The sequence below is a fragment of the Arachis stenosperma genome, chromosome 10, assembly GCF_014773155.1.
Source record: "Arachis stenosperma cultivar V10309 chromosome 10, arast.V10309.gnm1.PFL2, whole genome shotgun sequence".
Classification (NCBI taxonomy): domain Eukaryota; kingdom Viridiplantae; phylum Streptophyta; class Magnoliopsida; order Fabales; family Fabaceae; genus Arachis; species Arachis stenosperma.
This window is the reverse complement of record NC_080386.1, coordinates 42014852-42032481: the sequence shown is the minus strand read 5'-3', so window position 1 is coordinate 42032481 and position 17630 is coordinate 42014852. Positions and strand designations below refer to the sequence as shown.

General features: G+C 35.1%; 1 protein-coding gene across 3 annotated transcripts; it reads right to left on the bottom strand.

The window, feature by feature from the left end:
• Positions 1-1356: 1356 nt before the first annotated feature.
• On the bottom strand, positions 1357-16524 carry LOC130956004 (kinesin-like protein KIN-12D). Of its 3 annotated transcripts, XM_057883024.1 has the most exons (39): positions 16282-16524; positions 15564-16194; positions 15299-15454; positions 15109-15192; positions 14334-14453; positions 14081-14194; positions 13893-13985; positions 13606-13766; positions 13437-13511; positions 13232-13319; positions 13090-13148; positions 12931-12994; positions 12763-12828; positions 12471-12668; positions 11941-12045; positions 11617-11852; positions 11468-11537; positions 11315-11377; positions 10871-10915; positions 10701-10780; positions 10533-10581; positions 8740-10413; positions 8181-8624; positions 7111-7452; positions 5203-7017; positions 4707-4814; positions 4498-4619; positions 4289-4376; positions 4084-4158; positions 3659-3901; positions 3472-3570; positions 3158-3232; positions 3017-3075; positions 2793-2904; positions 2601-2711; positions 2218-2388; positions 2054-2119; positions 1712-1831; positions 1357-1623 (listed from the first exon to the last, which is right to left on the bottom strand). In XM_057883024.1, exons 2-39 carry the CDS (start codon positions 16191-16193, stop codon positions 1480-1482), a joined length of 8424 nt encoding a protein of 2807 aa, XP_057739007.1. In that variant the 5' UTR covers position 16194; positions 16282-16524; the 3' UTR covers positions 1357-1479. The 3 variants fall into 3 exon arrangements, with proteins under 3 accessions (XP_057739007.1, XP_057739005.1, XP_057739006.1); XM_057883022.1 differs by having other exon boundaries at positions 5203-7452; XM_057883023.1 differs by having other exon boundaries at positions 4722-4814; positions 5203-7452.
• Positions 16525-17630: the final 1106 nt, after the last annotated feature.

The window sequence follows — 17630 nt, the reverse complement described above, 5'->3', positions numbered from 1 at the left end:
GTTGTATATACAAAATGATATTTTTATTTGGTGGTTTGATTTTTTCATTCGTTTTAATTGATGAACTTAGCCTTCTTATGTGGCGTTCGTCCTCCTTTTTTTTATTAGTTGTTGTTAGAGTTGTTACTTTTTTCTTTTTATGTAGGTTCTTGTGAAGACATGTTCTTTATAAATTGTTGAGTTATATATACTTTTTATTGTGTTGTTTGTTCCATCTTTACAAGTATATTTTTCTTCCGAATATGTCTTAAATTTGTATAGTTTTCTTTTTCCTTAATCTCTTGATGGGCATATGATTTTCATCTAATGATATTAGTGTTGGCGAAATTAGTTCGTATAATCAATGAATAATTTAAATTAGAAATAAAAATGATGTCTAAAATAACTAAAATAAGTGATTTTTTTTAGTATTACCTGTTTTATTTGTTGTAATGAGTGTTGAGGTTCAGTGTTTTTTGCTGGAACAAATGTCTTGGTAAGAGTGTATTGTTTAAAACTTTCTTTAAGATTAAAATCATTTACATTGACTTCAAATATAAGTGAGGTTGTACAAATTTTTTAATTGGGGTGTTGTTTCAATGTCATTACTTTTCTAGAGTGTCATTAGATTTAAAACAGTTGTTGTATCACTTTGATCTGAAACCTTTAATTGAATTTCGAACTTAAAATAATTATTGAGTTAGTAACTAATAATTTGATAGATGGAATTATGAAAAATATATAGAGTTACTTATTGTTGAATAATGTGGTGTTTGATTACATGTGCCAAAAATGTAATTATCTCATTTTTCATATGCTTTCTTCTTACACTTTTCACATTCAACATAATTATCTCCATTGAATAAGTTTGAAATGGTATGTAGTTCGAAAATAAATTTTTTGTGCTAAATTTAATGTTATTTAAAGAAATAGTAATAAGAGACTTATATAAGTAGTTCAAATAGTATGAAATTTGAATATTTGTAACGTAAAATTTATTATGATTAATAATATTATTATGAAATTTGTAATATGGATGTTTATTACATTGAATGAGTTATTTATAGAAATTAATAAATTAATTATTAGAATTATAAATTTATTGTATTGTTTACAACAGTAAGATATAATAAATATAGGAATATGGATTTAATGTCTTTGTAAGTTATAAATTTAGTTAGATGCTATTAATTTTTAATTAGTATCGTTGGTAATTATTGTATTGTTTATTCTAAAATTTTGCTAAGTAAGCAATGTTGCTGACATGGCATTAGTAGGAGAAGAAAGATGTTTTAAAAGTTAAAAGTAATATGGATAAACTTATATATCTACTTTTATATATTAAGAATAGATAGATAGATAATAATGTATCTCCCTTCTGATTTACCTCTGTACATACATACTACATACATTACATGTTTATTTACACGATAATAAAAGAATAGCTCAGGATTGCAAAACATGATACAAATATTAAATAGTGTTAGCTAACACTACTTGCTATCGATCAAAACTGGAAAGGAAAGGAGCTTGGGATGATGTCCTTGGTGGAGTTGTTGCATGATTCTCATCAGGTCTTGAATTCAACGGAGAAACATGTGGCATTAGCTCAGATAATCGCACCTTTTCTTTTATGATTTTATTCTGAGCAAGAATTACCGTGCATTTCTGTTAGCTATTTTGAAAGTTGATCAAAAAGCATCATTATCTACTACTTTATCCTGCGCTTTACCTTAAACTTCAAATCTTCCTGTTGCATTTCCAGATTAGCTATCCTGTTCTTGAGCTCCTCTAGTGCCTCCTCAGCTAGAGAGGGGTCTATTTCTGACATTCGCTTTGTAAATCCTGCAGCCTGAAGTGAGCATAATAATTTGAGAGTTAAAAAACCAACCAAAATCATTTTTCGAAGTTCAAATAAATGTGTCCTAAATCTTGTCCCTATATGAAGTGAGTCATGGATCAGTCATCCATATTATCATATACCAGTTACCAAGGTCACTGTCACATCATAAAATATGACATTCAGTTAAACTATTAAAAGGGGAGAGCAATAACCAAAATCATTGTCACTGACCTTCAGAACATTGGTTGACAATCTCAGTAATTGTTGTGCTAATTGTACTTTCTCTTCTTCAATCTCCTGTAGTATTTAATACATTCGAAATTTTAGACATTAATCGTCATTAGAGACTTGTGTTACACGTCTATTGTGACATAATGCTTAGGTGACTGCCTAACCTTCAGTTTTGTCATCAGACGTTGCTCCTCATTGAAATCAAAACATGGTTTCGCACCAGCAGAAGCACGAAGACGTCCAAAATCTTCCTTGACCCGTGAAACAAAGATGTTTGCCTTCCGTAGATTTGCGCTGAGTTCTTCATTCTGTATTTTTAATCTGTTGTTTTCCTCCTGTTCCATTATTCCAATAACAGCCTCAAAATTGATTTCAAGGAAAATATGATTTCAAGAATACTTATCAAGGTAGTTCATAATCTGTTTTTATATTATATGCAATCAGTTTGTTGAAATTTAGTGGTGCAAAATCTAGATAACTATCTTGCATGCAAATAAAATCGAATCATCCACCATCCATTAATTTCAACTAAAATGGTTAATACTACCTTAATTTTAGCATGATGATGAATACGCTGCTGAAGGTTTTGCTGACCAGACAGCTTCTTGATTTCTTCCTCCAGTTCCATTACTTTGTTTTTCTTACTTAAATTTTCCATCTGCACAGAAAAGTGAACAATTTTGATGTAAACCGGAGAAAATTGTAATAAAAAAGGATATAAAGCATAAAAGAAATTTACCTTCAACATTTCATTCTCAGTTTTTAGTAACTGCTCTCGTTGTCGAAGGTTTTCCATTGCAATCTGTGCAGCTACTATTTCAGCTTGTTTCTTTTCCATTTCTCGCAGCCATCTGGCAGACCGTGTTTGAAAATCACAAGGATTATGTGTGAAACAGAAGCTAACAATGGTTCAAAATCTGAAACTTCAATATGAACCGCCCAAAATGAGTGAATGTTACTTACCCTTGTCTCTCTTCAATAAATTCATTCAGCTGCTTCTTTAATTTGGTAACCTCCTGTTCCTGAATTGAGCCAGAAGTTCAGATTAACTAAGTTTCAGCATAACTCATAACAAACATATATTATTATAAATTATAATTTTACCTTCTCTTGTGGCTCTAGAGTGTGAAATTGAGCTTCCTCTGCAATCTTCTGCACTTGCCCATTATCCAACAGTGACTACATTGACATGAAAATTAAAGATTAGCAGCAATGAGCAAATAGAACTATGTCCTGTTTATTAAGGAAGTACTTTATTTGCACCATGTGTTCACCACCATAAAAATGCAGGTGCATTACGTCCTTTAAAAATTATTAATACATAATGATAGCTTAATAGCTATTTGGTTTTATACTAATAAAGTATAAATATCATAAAGTCTAGCCAATAAAAATGGCTTTGAAATATTTGAGCTTACCACATAAGAGGTCATATCTAACTTGACTCCAAGTAAATCACGTATTACATCATGGGTCATGCTCTCAGCAGCAGCAAGTCTAGCGTTCAGTGCAAATATCTGGACAAAGAAAACGATGAAATATATTTAACCAGTAACAAAGCCGAAGTCCAACAACTGTAGAATAGGAACTTCAGGTAAAACCTACCTCTTTCTGTCTACATGCTGCCTGGGCCTCTAGTTCTTCAATGCGAAGTCTTGCAGCAGACAGCTCCTCAACTTTCTCATATTTAATCTGTTGTGCCAGGCCCAGACCAATGCACTTGAAAGGAGAACTGGAACCTCGAGACTTGGAAGCATTCTTCTCGGACTTGTTTGGCAAAGCACAGCTGGATTGTGTAGAAAGCTCCTCAGGTTTGACTTGCTCGACCATGGCTTCCAATGCTTTGAACTGGTTTAAGATAATGATACAATTATATTATATAGCTAAAAGAAATAATTAGGAATAACCTCAGAAGAAAGAATGCAAGATTGAACTCATGAACTGTATGTGCTGAGCTGGTACTGCCAAGTCATAAATTAAACTAAGATGGCATCCAAGAATATTTTACTGAATATAATTACTATATTTACTTTCTGTTTGTACTCCTTTGCCTGCGCTTCAGCATGCAAATTTAGCTCTGAAATATGAGCCTTCATTTGTACAATCTGTTGAAGACAAGTCAAGAGGGGGAAATGGAATTTGTATGTTATCATAAACTTCAATTAAAAAAACATATAAGAATAAAACATATATATAAAGCACCAGATGCAGTTAGTCATGGTCTAGAAACCTTGCCTCTTCATTCTTTCCTGCTAAATCCCTTTTGAGAACAAGTATCTGATTTAAAGCTTCTTCAAGGCTTTTCTCCTTTTCATCCAAGAATCTAAAGGAATGGAAAGAGAAATAAAATATTTTACTTCTAATTAGCATGTTGTATCCAGTTGTGTACAGTATAAAAGGTGTATATACATCCAAGGCAAACAATTGGAATAAATGCCCTCGACCTTTTCATGTCAGTATCAGCATTTCTAACATTTTGCATCTGGTCTTTCAATGCATGTAGCTCCAATTCTAGATCTTCTCTTTGCAGGCGTTGTCGTTGTGCTTCTCCTTTGATGATGTCAACCTGAATAATAATTCTTAATTTATGAGGTGAAATGGCTCTGAACTAAAGAAGCTTCCTGTGACATTAACAAAATCATTGACAACATACTTTGTTTTCCAGTACATTTACAATACTTTCCAGCTCTTCAACAGATCTCTCTAGGAGTTTCACCTCTGCTTCCTTTTCTTTAGCATAAACTTTTCGTGTTTCAGCCACCTGCAATTGTTGTCACTAATATCAGATGGGAACATGGAAGAAAACCATAACCCAAGTAGTCAACCGTATGTCACATTCACTGATGAGTTTATAAATATACCTAGTAGCTAATACAGAAAAGAAAATCAATGTATAAAAGATTCAACCAGTTCTTGTAGGTTATCAGTATCACTATTGCACTATTGCTTTGTTCCATTCCTGCATCAAACTATGGAAGTTTGAATCAAAATATTTCCTGATTATTAATCTAAACTGCACATAAAGTTATAAACTTATGCAGGTGCTAGATTTAAAATTGTGCACCATACACACCTAAAGCTAATACGGCTCTGTATATCATTTTACATTAAATGATTAGCGCATTCAACTTGATCAATAAAAACATTACCTTCTGAGCTTCTTGAGCAACTGCTGCATTAGCTTCAACTTCAGCTTCTGCTTTTTCAAGACTTTGCTTGAGGGAAATTATCTGACCCTGAAGTTGATCCCTCTCGGCAGCAACTTCATCAAGATCATCACTCAGGTTTTTAATTGTATCATTCATTTCGCCAAGAACACGGCTCATTTCCAAGATTTCATCTTCTAAGCTCTCTGTGATCTTCCTTTTTTCCTTAAGCTCATCATCAACCAATTTTCTCGCTGCCAAGCTATCCTCAATATGAGTTCTAAGATCTTGATTTTCTCTGGATTGCAACTTTAGAGCCTCACGCTCTTTAGAGAGATCCAACTCAAGAGCTGTAATGATGTCTGATTTTTCTTGCAACTTAGCTTCAAACCGTTGACAATTGGAAACAGCATCAGCAAGCTCACCTGATTTAAGAGCAAGCTCCGCTTCTAATGACTCCATTCTAGCCATCATGTCATCGATTTCATCTTTTTGGTCTTTACTGTTAGATGCTGACTCCTGCAGCAAGCTCATGTCATAGAGCAACCCTTTAATTACATCATCCTTTCTGGACACCTCAACTTGCAGTAAGCTTTGCATTCTAGTTATCTCCAAATCTCTTAGGCTCAGCTCATTCTGAAAGTTGCAAGATGAATCTTCCAACGTGCTGTTTACTTTCATCAACTCTTTCTTCTGATGTTCAAGAACAGAAATGTGATGGAATGAACATGTTGATGCCACATCCTTCTCTATGAGAGCTGCAATAACTTTATCATAATCAGCTTCAAGATCCAGAATCTTAACCTGGAGACTTTGCTTTGCTTCCTTAACTTCAACTTCCTTCCCTATGAGATCCACAATAACTCTGTCATAATCAGCTTCAAGATCTTGAACCTTATCCCAAAGTCTTTTATTTTCTTCCTTAACTTCAGAAAGTTCACCCTTCAGTGCAATATTTGAACTAGTAGCATTCTTTAGACACTCTATGTTTTGTGCAAGGGCTTTGTCAATTTCACCCAACTCTGCAATTTTTAATCTATTCTGGTTCAATTCAACTAATAGGTCCTGCCTTTCTACTTTGCGCTGCTGAACTTCTCCTTCTAGAACAGTAAACTCGACCTCCTTATCCATCAAAATTTGGTCTGCTAACTCAGTTCCTACCTGGGAAAATATTGTTTCTTTCTTCAAATGCTCAATCAGTGTAGAGTACTTGGTGAAGTTCTCCTCCACATGAGCCAAGTGATGGGACATATCTTTTAATTCAGAAGCATGGATGAGTGATTCGAAGTCTTTCGCATACCAGTCTTCCATAAAATATTCAGCTTCAGACTCAACAGCCTCTACTTTCTGCTTCAGTTCTTTCTCTTGATCTAAAAGGGATATCACTGCATCGTTATTGCTCATGTCCAAATCTCTCATCAATATAGCAAGTTGAGATCCCATTTCATTAGACCTCTGCAACATCATCTCCTCCTGCAGCTGCAAGTCTGATATGTTTTTGGCAAACGTGTTTAGCTTCAGGGTGATCTCACCGGCTTCCTCTTCCTTCCTTGAAATACGGTCAAAACTGTGTTTGATGTCAGCCAGCAGCTTCCCTTTTAAGACTCTGCACATATCAAGCTCTTGCTTTGTCCGAAAGTTGTGTTCCTTCAAATCACTTACAATAGAGTTTGATTCAGATAAGCCGTGTGATAGCAAACCGTTTTCTGCGTGCATCCCAGTTACTGTTTCAAGTAGAATACCCATGTGACATAGATGTAAGACGGAAATAGCGGAGTCTTTCAAAACTATCTCAGACCAGATCTTCTCAAGCCATGGCTGCACAAATTTAGTAGAATACAAAAACTGGGACTTGATGCAGTGTAAGTCACTAGCTAAAGACATAAAAATTTCCTTGATGGTTAACTGTACCTCTTTGACAGCATCATCAAGCTCCACAATCAAGTTCTTTGTTTCAAGAAGATTTGACTCAACAAGGTTCTCAATCTCTTGATGCTTCGTATCAACAACAGCTTGCAAGCACTCAACCTTGATTATTAAGCTACCCTTCTCATCAAGTAATGTGACTTCTCTACCTTTAAGTCTTTCAATATCAAGCTTCATCGACTCATTAGTTATCATTAATTCATTAATTCTACCATTTGCTTCTCTCATTGCATCTTGAGCTTCTTCAAACTTAGCAAGAATACAGGACGCCTCTGAAGCTTTCTGCACTCTAATAGTGTTTGCCTCTCCAACCTCATGTTCAAGCCACTGCACCAAGAAGCAAGAAGGAAGGTTAGTGCTAGCTGCTAAGAGACCAGCGCTACTTGGAGCCATTGTGTCTGCTTGTTGGACATGCTGCCCTGACAGAAACTCTTTGACACACGTGTGCTACATGTCTATTTGTCTATTGACCAAAATATTTTAAAAAACAAATAAATAAATAAAACAAAATATCTTGACATGCCCAAACATGAATACATGTCTTACGAAGTTACGATGTCTTAACCAAAAAAAGAAAAAAGAAAAAAGAAAAATAAGAATCCTCCCCAAATATCTAATACCACAACCTTGAAACAGTACAAACACAACTAAACTTCATTTTTTAAAACAAAGTAAAATAAAATTTTTCAAACAAGAATTTCGATGGAAATTCAAAAGTCCGCTTCTTTTTTAAAGTATTTAAAATTAGCAGTCTGTAGTTTGACATCACTTACGATACCAAGATACTTTTAGAATCTTTTTAAAGGTAATTTACATAGTATATGTCTAACAAATAAATGAAGTCGGCATCTATGTTTCCCCCAGGACAGTGTGCTGGTGCTTCATAGGATTCATTGTTAATAGAGAAATGTCCATGAGAAAAACAAGCACACAAGCAAATGAAATGAAATCAAGAAAAGCAAGTGCACATAATGCTAAGAAATCTCCTTACATAGAAGAGCAGCAGCGACAGAGGTGTCACACAGAACATTTTGTTAAATTTTCAAAACAAATACCTCTTTGGTCCGGTTCCAATGGGATCCAGCTTCTTTCATACTATTTTCTAAGTCTCTGAGTTTATGGTTGAGGATATCAAGCTTGGCTTTGGAGTGCTCTTCAAAGTTGATCATAGTTGCCTGCAGGGAAAGTATCTGAGTTTTGAGGCACTCAACACTTTGCCTACTCTGCTTTTCAGACATTGACATCTCTTTTTTCTCTGCATGTAGTCTTGCCATCTCATCTTGCACTTGTTTTAAGCTTTCAAGAGCACATTCTATCTCTTTTCTCAAAAGTGTAATGGTAACATCTCTTTCACATGCATCCTTGCAGACTCTTCTGGATTTCTGGTTATCATGTCCACTTTTTGTTACCAATTCAGAGGGTAAGTCAGCCAAGTGACCTACACGTTCTTTAGCATATGATTGACCTGAATTATTGTATCGATGTGTTTCAGAACTTGCCTGCAAGAATGCAAAATAGCAAATACTAAATAAAAAAATTCACTAAGCACAGCCATGAGTGAAAAAAATTTGTGACAACCTAAAAGTAACAAACAAAAAAGCAGCATTAGCTTACCCCAATTTCATCATTATCGTCACAAGAAGATGTGCACACATCCATTGAATTTCCGTTATCAAGATTTCCTGAAGGCTTTGCTATTGAGGCCATACATGACCTCATTGAAGAGACTCCATCTCGTAATGTTGCTAGCTGCTCCCTTGTCTTTGAAATGGCACTTTTTTCAATATCTTCAAGCTTTTGTTCCAAAGCAAAAGAATGCTCTTGCTCCTCAGACAGCTTCTGCAATAATTGATTGCATCTTTCTTGCAAATCTGTTACCTGTGTCTCAGCTTGAACAAGTGAAGCAGAGTGCTGAGCAAGTAGGGCATCCTTCCTACTGTTGGCCTCAGCTAATTCACTAAGCAGTGTATCCTTGTGCTTGAGATCTTTAAGGTAACCAAGATTCACGTCTGACATTCTATCCACAACAACAAAGGCTGCAGTTGCACAGTTAGCAGCATTTCTGAAATGGTTTTCTGCCGTTATCAACTGCTCTTCCAGCTGTGTCACAATAAATGTTTTTTCACACAGATCTGATGTTAACTGGATAACTTCTTTCTCTTTTTCCATGCTGTCCTTCTGGTGGGCTTCAGTAATCACCATTGCTGCACTTCGTAGGGACTTCAACATGCACTCCATATCACTTCTTTTATTGCTTGCATCCTCCAAGCATCTTCTCAGTTCATCAATTAATAATTCCTTTTCAGAGATTTTTCTAACAATCATGCCAACTTGTTCAGAAATCCAGATCCTTTTATCAGGAAATGAATTGCTTATGTGGACAAGTTCATCAGAAGCATCAAGAAGTGACTCAAATCCATCAGAAAGAATCTCTCCAATCTCAGAGGTCAGTAGTTCCCACTCTTCAGCTAGTGACCTTAGGTATATATCTTTCTGCACAAGCTCTTCACGTAAACTTTGATTATCATCACCACTAGCAAGCAATCTCTCCTGCACTTCCTTCAATTCAGTTTCCAGATGCTGTATGCTCTCTCTCATTTTTGTTTCCTTCAAACGATTATCATGTACTTCATGTTGGAGCTTTGCAAGTTCTTCCTGCATACGGACAATCACCTCAACAGTTTCAGCCTCAGCCTGCCGACGGACTTCATCCATCTCTTCCTCATTAGATATTTGAAGTGCATGATCTCTTTGATAAAATATGTTCAGTTGCTTGGCTTTTTCGAGAGAGTCATGCATCCTTTTGAGTTTTACCTGTAAGGGAGACTCATTTTCAATCTCTGAACTATTTGAAAGCAAATTGTCCCTTAACTCTTTGCATGCAAATTGGTTCTTCAAGGCCCTGATTTCACATTCTTGCTTTCTCATAAGCTCCAAATAATCATTGTTCTTGTTTCTCATCTCTTCTATCTCTTGGATCGACAGAATTTGTTGAGATTCAAGAGCTTCAATAACAGATTTGGCCTCTTTCAGCTCATTGTCTGAATCTTCTAATAGTTTGCTTTTCAGCAAAAGTTTGTCCTTTTCCATCTGAAGATCCTGTTTTAAGCTGCTTTTTTGCTCCTCCAATAGAGCACGGAAAGTCCTCTCTTCCTTCAGAATAATCTTCATTATGTCTAATTCCAAATGCAAATTCAATATATCTTCTGTGAATGTATGAGTTTCAGGGTTCCCTTCAAGCTTGGGTGAAAGTGCTTGAGCTTCACGCAATGGTTCTTCAGTAGAATCCTAAAATATAGTCATTAAAAGAATAAACATTATTTTTCAAGAAAATGAAAAATCACGCATACATTTGGTAACTAAAAAAATGTTAAATAAGAGGATGCTTTATCAGTTTTAAGGACTACCTTTGTGGCATTTATGTTTGTCAATCTTGGATATAGAGATTCTAATTCCCTGAAAAAATATGCAATGCAAAAATAAATTAGGATTCTTCCGGTCAATATTAAGGGCTCCAATCTTCGTGCATATTATGAAATGAACTTCATCAGTATTCAGTAGAACAAACCGCATACCTACTGAGTTTCGTATTCTCCTCTAAGCAATAATTTAAGTTACGCTTGCATTCTTGTAACTCATCACGTGTTTTTTTCAACTGCAATCCATAAATGAAAGTGGTCACGTATACTGCAACTTTGCAGAAGAATAAGAATGTTCATTTAATTCTAAAGGCAGGATTAAAAACCTCTAGTTCAACAGAGTCTTTTTCTTTCCCGCAGCAGTGGTTTTTCTGCAGAAATAGTAATTGGAAAATGTTAGAATGTCGTGTACATTAGTCTATAGGAGTAGCAAACTCCTAATTCGTGTTAAATTCATTTTTATTTACTTTCTGTCGAGTATCCAACATATTTCATGCTAAATAATAATTTATTATTAATAGCTATTAACTAATTTTTCTCAATTAAACTATTAAGAATTACTGAAAACAGATAGAGTGACTTGTAGATCGACAATAGCATCCTTCCTTCTTATGACTTCATGCAATACCATACTAGTAATATATTCGTTCATTGTTTATTTGTTTTCAAATGAAATATTCAAATATTCTAACGACAGCCAAAAAGGGAAAGAATTCTTTAATGACCGAAATGGAAATAATATATATCGCATCAGATAATTATCAACTGACCTGAGCTTCAATGCCATAATTTGAACTACTCAGTATGGAGTTTCTTCCATGAAATTGAAGCAGCTGCCGAAAAAAGGTTTTTCAATCACAGAAGCTTTGTAACAAGGAATCTAGAGTAGAAAAATCTACCACATATCCTGGAGAAAAATGTACCTGATCCCTCAAAGTAGACACTTCAGCTAAAAGAATCTCTCTCTCCCTCTCTTCATAAAACTCTTGATATCTGTTAATGTCATCATGAGGAACTGCTAAAATCAGAGAAAATTTATACTACGAAATCTTGGGGGAAAACAATATATCACCTTTTAAGTTGGTCTAGAAGCCTGATATTCTCCACTGCAAATCGAGTAACTTCAGGATTTCGTTCAAGTTTTCCCTTGAGTATCTGAATCTCATCGGACAGAGCTTTATTCTCTTCTAACAAAACTGCATCTGTAGGCATAGAACCAGAAATCTGGGATTCCAGTCTACGAATTTTGTCTTCACGAAACCTAAGCATCATTTTGCAGCTTCTAGCATCCTCCTCTCTTTGACGAACCTAAGCAACAAAGAATCTATAGTTAAGGGCTGAACAAATATTTGAAATGTAAAACTCCAAGAGCAGGATGACCTCGTAAGAAAACTACCAAATAGTTTAATTGCTCAATCTCTGCCTCTAGTTGCTTAACAGAAGCTTCTGCCATTTGCTCCCTTCTCAAAGCTCCAGCAAGAGTTGATTCCAATGATTCTAACTGAACCACCAAGAATTTTGAATATCATAAACAGAGTCATGGCATGAGACTATATTCCAATTTCATGGAGATACATAAAATAATGACTTGTATGTTGCAATTGACAAACAATAGATGCTAAATTAGCCACAAATAGTAACAGGTCAGTCTATTAAAATAGTTTTCACAATTACGGGAAAATGGCAAATTCAGAGCATGTAGCCTGATCCCTTTAAGCGAGGGGGCACCATTCTGAAGAACCTATCAAAATAACCAAATTTTTCTATCTACTTCAGAGGCTTACCGATAACGCAGTACACAGAAAAATCCGAGAGTAAGAAGTACTTGAAGGACAGCAGAAAACTTATACAAGAAGAGGCTTATAATTAAGCAAAAAACTGTCACATTCAAATGGATATTCGTTAACCAAATAAAGCCAAGTGTACCTGTTTGAAGGACATTCTGATGCCATTGGATCCACAATCAATTATATTATCATCGTCATCTTGTTCATCCATATCTGATCCTGATGCATTTTCTACGCAACATTCTTCTAGAGATTGTTTTATATCTCTAGCAGATGCCAAAGAGAACGATAAAGACCTGGAGACATTCTGGCGTCGTTTGAGGGTAGAGAGCTCCTCCTGCCCGCGTCCCCCAAAAACAATTAGACCGTGTAATTTTAATTTTCAAATTATTGACACACAAAGCTTACATTACAAGAAAAACAAATAACACCTTCAAAAGTCGTATTTGGTGCTGTAGAGCTATCACATCCCCAGAAGAGTCTTCATTTACCACAGCCTACAGGGACACAAACACAATTTAGAACGTGTATTTGATTATTAGAATCATGCCATTCAACATTGGTCAAAGACTCAAGAGTTATCATAGAATAGAACTAACATTATTCTGAATGAGTTTTGCTCTCTGAGCAAACTTAAGTGTATTCAACGTTTCAGCGGCACAACTGCAACAGTGAAATAGGTAAGGCTACACTCTGTATCAGTTAAAATATGTAGAATTTCAAGGAAGGAAACTTAGTTCCAGGCAAAAAAAACTAACCATATAGAAGGGCTAACATTGGCAATTATCATTGTTTTTGAGTTTCCACCAAGAGAGTCCTGCATTTTGTGCCAAATATAGTAAAGAATAAGGATCAGTTTGAGAATGAAAATGTCGAAAGCAACCACTGAGTGGGATTAACCTGAAGAAGAAATGTTAGCCTAGAGTCTCTATATGGGATATGCCTCTGCTTCCCATTCGCCACATCCACTAGTATCATAATTACATGACTGTAAGATTGATTAGAAGATATCAGTTACATAAAAATAATGCACAGATAAGACAATTATATCTTTTGGAGTTCTAAATATATAAATATGCTTTAGAGAGGGGAAAAAAAAAGCTACCCCAAAGTAGATAGTGACTTATTTATGTTAGCTGCTTCCTTTAGTCGCTCACCCTCAGCACCAGAAGTTTTCTGTCTGTTATGAATGAGAACTTGGTGAGTACATGTACATAGGTATCTCAAGCTACATTTGGTACAACCACATATCAGGAACCACATTATCATGTTACCTTTCTGAACCAGCTAGATCAACCAGGTTTAGCCTAGCAAAACGGTAATTGGTTGTGGAATCTTTCTCCCATGTGCTTTCAATTACACACGTAAAAACACTGTGGGACCTACTGCTCTCTCTATTCATGTTTGTTGCTGCAACCTTTCTATTTGCCGACCCCTACATTTCATAGACACAAAATAATGGGAGAAAGTCCACGGCAGAAACAATACATACTAACGTGAAATGAAGTAAATGAGAGGAGAAATTTTGTTGGTGATGCCTCAAAAAAGAACACAACAGTACCTGAATTAGAAGCCTAAGAATGTCATTCACACTTTGAACCTCAAACTCAGATAGGTTTTCTACATAAACCCCCCTCTTGACATCCTCACGCAGCTATGTAGATAATGCAGCAAAAGTAAATATACTAAAATAGTTAAAAACTTTACAATATTTACACAACCATTAGATGATGGAAGAAACGAACTTACTAGCAAATTGGTGGATGATGGATCAAGTAGATCCGTAATCTGCTCATTGTAAATCTCTAAGAATGAACACTTGCAGTTGTATTTTAAATTCTCATCCCTTCGGCTTTCCTCTTCCTAAAATTTTAGTATAGAAGTGACAAAAGTTCTTAAAAAATGGCGGGCCAAATATTTTAGTCATAATAAAAACTAGCTTTCTTATACAAATTATAAAAAATATATATATAAAACTAGTAGCAGTGAGAGATGAATTTACGGCTTGGATCCTGGCAAACAAAAACTCAAATATTCGTGGAGTCATTCCGCGATGGGGGCTGGGCTTCACATCTAAATCTTCAATGTCACCGAGCATTGTATGTGTTTTTCCACTTCCTGTCTACATAATTGACAGACTTATTCATCATCTTATGCTTGAAAAAGAAACAAGCTGTGGTCACTTATTGTCCATTTCTAGTTATGTTATACAGCACCAAAGCATACAATTACTTTAAAAAATGCATATATTGCACACTTGAAAATTTTGGGGCAAATGTTTCAATGCGTATACACTTATACAGCCCTACAGTAAGTTAGGCATAGAAACAAGGATGCATAAAACAACTGAAAATGCCTAAGCTATGCTTGTTGTTCTTATTAAGAAAATTTGCTCCCGTTGCATCCCATTTCCTGTACAGCAGATATTCTTAACATATCCAAAGCAGGAATGACATGATGAACCTCCTAAATTATGGGGCATGAAAGGATGAAACCTTTATGCTACTGTCAGTGCAACATTACCATTTGGTAATGGCAAATCTTTGCTCACAAGCAAGCAGCATACACTATCAAGGTTTATGCGGTCATGGATAACACAGATAATAAGCGGGATCACAATTTTCAACTAAATATGAAACCAATCACAATAATGGGGTTTTGCATAACCCAGGTAAAGTACACATAGCTAACAAATGAAATGCCTATAAGTTAAATTGCTTACAAGGATGACTAACAATAACAGAATAACAATTAGACTAATCCATTCAGCATAATACCTGTCCATATGCGAACATACAACTGTTATATCCTGAAAGGCAGTTTTCTACCATTGGAAGACCAGCCATTCGAAAAATCATTTCCTACATAAAAATAAATAAATAAATAATAAAAAGAGAGAGACAGAAGAAATAAACAACTTCATCCAGTGAATCCGTGCATCAACCTCTCTTTTCAATGCTAACACACCTGGTCTACTGTTTCACATGCAACATGGTCAAATGTGAATCGAGATTCCGGTTGCCCAACCCAAGTAATGCACTGCGCACTTTCTTGCTTCAAACATCTGTTATAACCATGCATACTCCTCTCCATGCTATTGAGGGGGCGAACACGAATAATAACCTAACCAAGTTTTCGCATTAGAATTCAAAACCCCCTTCCAAAAAAAACCCAAAAAATAAATAAAAAGAGAAGCTAATTAGCTCAATTGGGATACATATCTTAATCTTACCTGTACATTGTGATTAATCCAGAAGGAAGGATCTTCCTTGAGATCAAAGTGAGGCACTTCGATAGTGTTAATAACCGTTGGGGTAACAGCCGAGCTAGGAACCCCTTTATACAAGGAAATATAGCTTCCCAAGCGAGCACTGAAACTTCCATCAGCCTTACTCCGGACACTTGAGCTCGGAGGAGGCTTTGTCACACTCTTTGTCGGAGTGCTCTGCACCGAATTGCTCTCCGAACAAGCCGTGGTAGCAGCAGCAGCTCTTCCTCCAGTGCGTGTCACCCTAGGAGTGACATTACTCACAGCACCAGATCCCCTCCTCTCATCGCACATGGAAACTGCATCGTTCTTCTGATTCCATCCGAACCGGTTCTTGGACAGGACTGATCCTCCTGCTGCGTGCTTATCCGGAGTGCGAAACGGCACAGGTGGATCAGATCCTCTTGCTTTGTGGAGCTTAGAAGGAGTCCTCTCGATCTTACTAAGAGAACTCCCTTCCTGAATTGTGTTTAGTGGAGGTCTAGAACCTTCGCCGCAGCTCGAAGCAGCAGATGCGGAATCCGAAGGATCCACATTCTCGATCTCTTCGTTTTTCACTGGATTTCGGCGCGTCAACTTGGAATCTCTCAGCATTCTACCACAGAAGAACAAAAAGATCAGAAATGACGCAGTAAGCACACAAAAAGAAACAATAATAAAAACTGCAGTGTTCATTTCATACCTGAATGAGGAGTTGAAGAACAGAATCCCGTATCTGCGAATTTGAGAAATTCTGGACCTTAATTGTTTCCTGCCTGTTCAAGATGGATTATTGGAGTTTTTGCTAGGGATTTGAGATAGAACTGGATCGCTCAACATAGATCGTGTTCTAACTCGAACTCGAACTCATTCATGCACACGCACACAAACACTCTCTCTCTCTCACGCTAGATGTGAGGGTTTGGGGGGGGGGGCTTTGCTTTGTTTTCCGTTTGATTTGAAAATTTTGAAGTGGAATAGTAGTAATGAGAAGGGACTTACATTAAACGGCTGAGATTCGTTCTAGGATTCAAATTTGTGTACATAATCGCGGTTTCATGGTTCGAATTGCGAGGGTATTTTTGTCATTGGGAGGTGGGTTCTTGACACCGTGTTGGTTGTAAACTTGTAATTAAAGCAAGGATTCAAATTTTCAACGGCCAAGTTGGGTTGGGTTAAATTGGGTCATTGCTATATTAATTATGATTCACGTTTTTGCATTAATGGGCCACAGAGCTTAAACGAACTGTTCTCCTATGAAGTTATGAAACCTGACCCCAACAAAAAAATGTTTTGTAAAATTAAGTTAGCTTGATTTAGTGATTAGTTTATTATTTGATTTAAATAAATATTGAGGATTTGAATTTTATTTTATACAATAATTTATTGATAAATAATAAACTCTTAAATATTACTTAGATCCATAATTTGTTAGATTAATAACAAAGACAAATCATAAAATTTTAATATGAATAAGCCAAATTTTATTATATTTTTTATTACATTGTAATATGGATATTATTTTTTTATCATATAATTATTGAGTTAGTTTTTTAAAAAATTTTATCAATATATATTAAAAAAATTATAAATTCTTTTTTATAATTTTTTATAGCATGAGAGTTATATAAAAAAACATAACAATATTAATAGTACATTATGAAATTATAAAATATAGTATGTTTAGTTAAAAAATTATCACATATTTTATTAATTAAAATTAATTTTTTCAAAAATTTTAAAAATTTATAAAAAAAATTACAAACTATTAATTATGTAAAAGACACAATACTTTTATAGAATATCTTTATAAAATTTTTTTTTAACAACGTAAATTTAGAAGAAAAATAAACATTTAAAAAAAACATCTACAATATGATTATCAAAATATAACTAATTAACAATATAAGTCATTATTAATATTTTATATTTTAATATAAATATTAAATATGTTAATATTAAAAAGCAAATGAATTTTTTTAAAAATAGATACAAAAATGATTATACAAAAAATAATTTAAAAAGTACAAAGACTTGAGAGTATGATATTAA

Coding starts and splice junctions, on each gene's coding strand:
- LOC130956004 (XM_057883022.1), bottom strand. CDS start 16,193: ATGCTGAGAGATTCCAAGTTGACGCGCCGAAATCCAGTGAAAAACGAA. Junction 13,320..13,436: donor AAGTCACTATCTACTTTGGG/GTAGCTTTTTTT, acceptor TCAATCTTACAG/TCATGTAATTATGATACTAG. Junction 12,046..12,470: donor TCAGAATGTCCTTCAAACAG/GTACACTTGGCT, acceptor TTGGTGGTTCAG/TTAGAATCATTGGAATCAAC.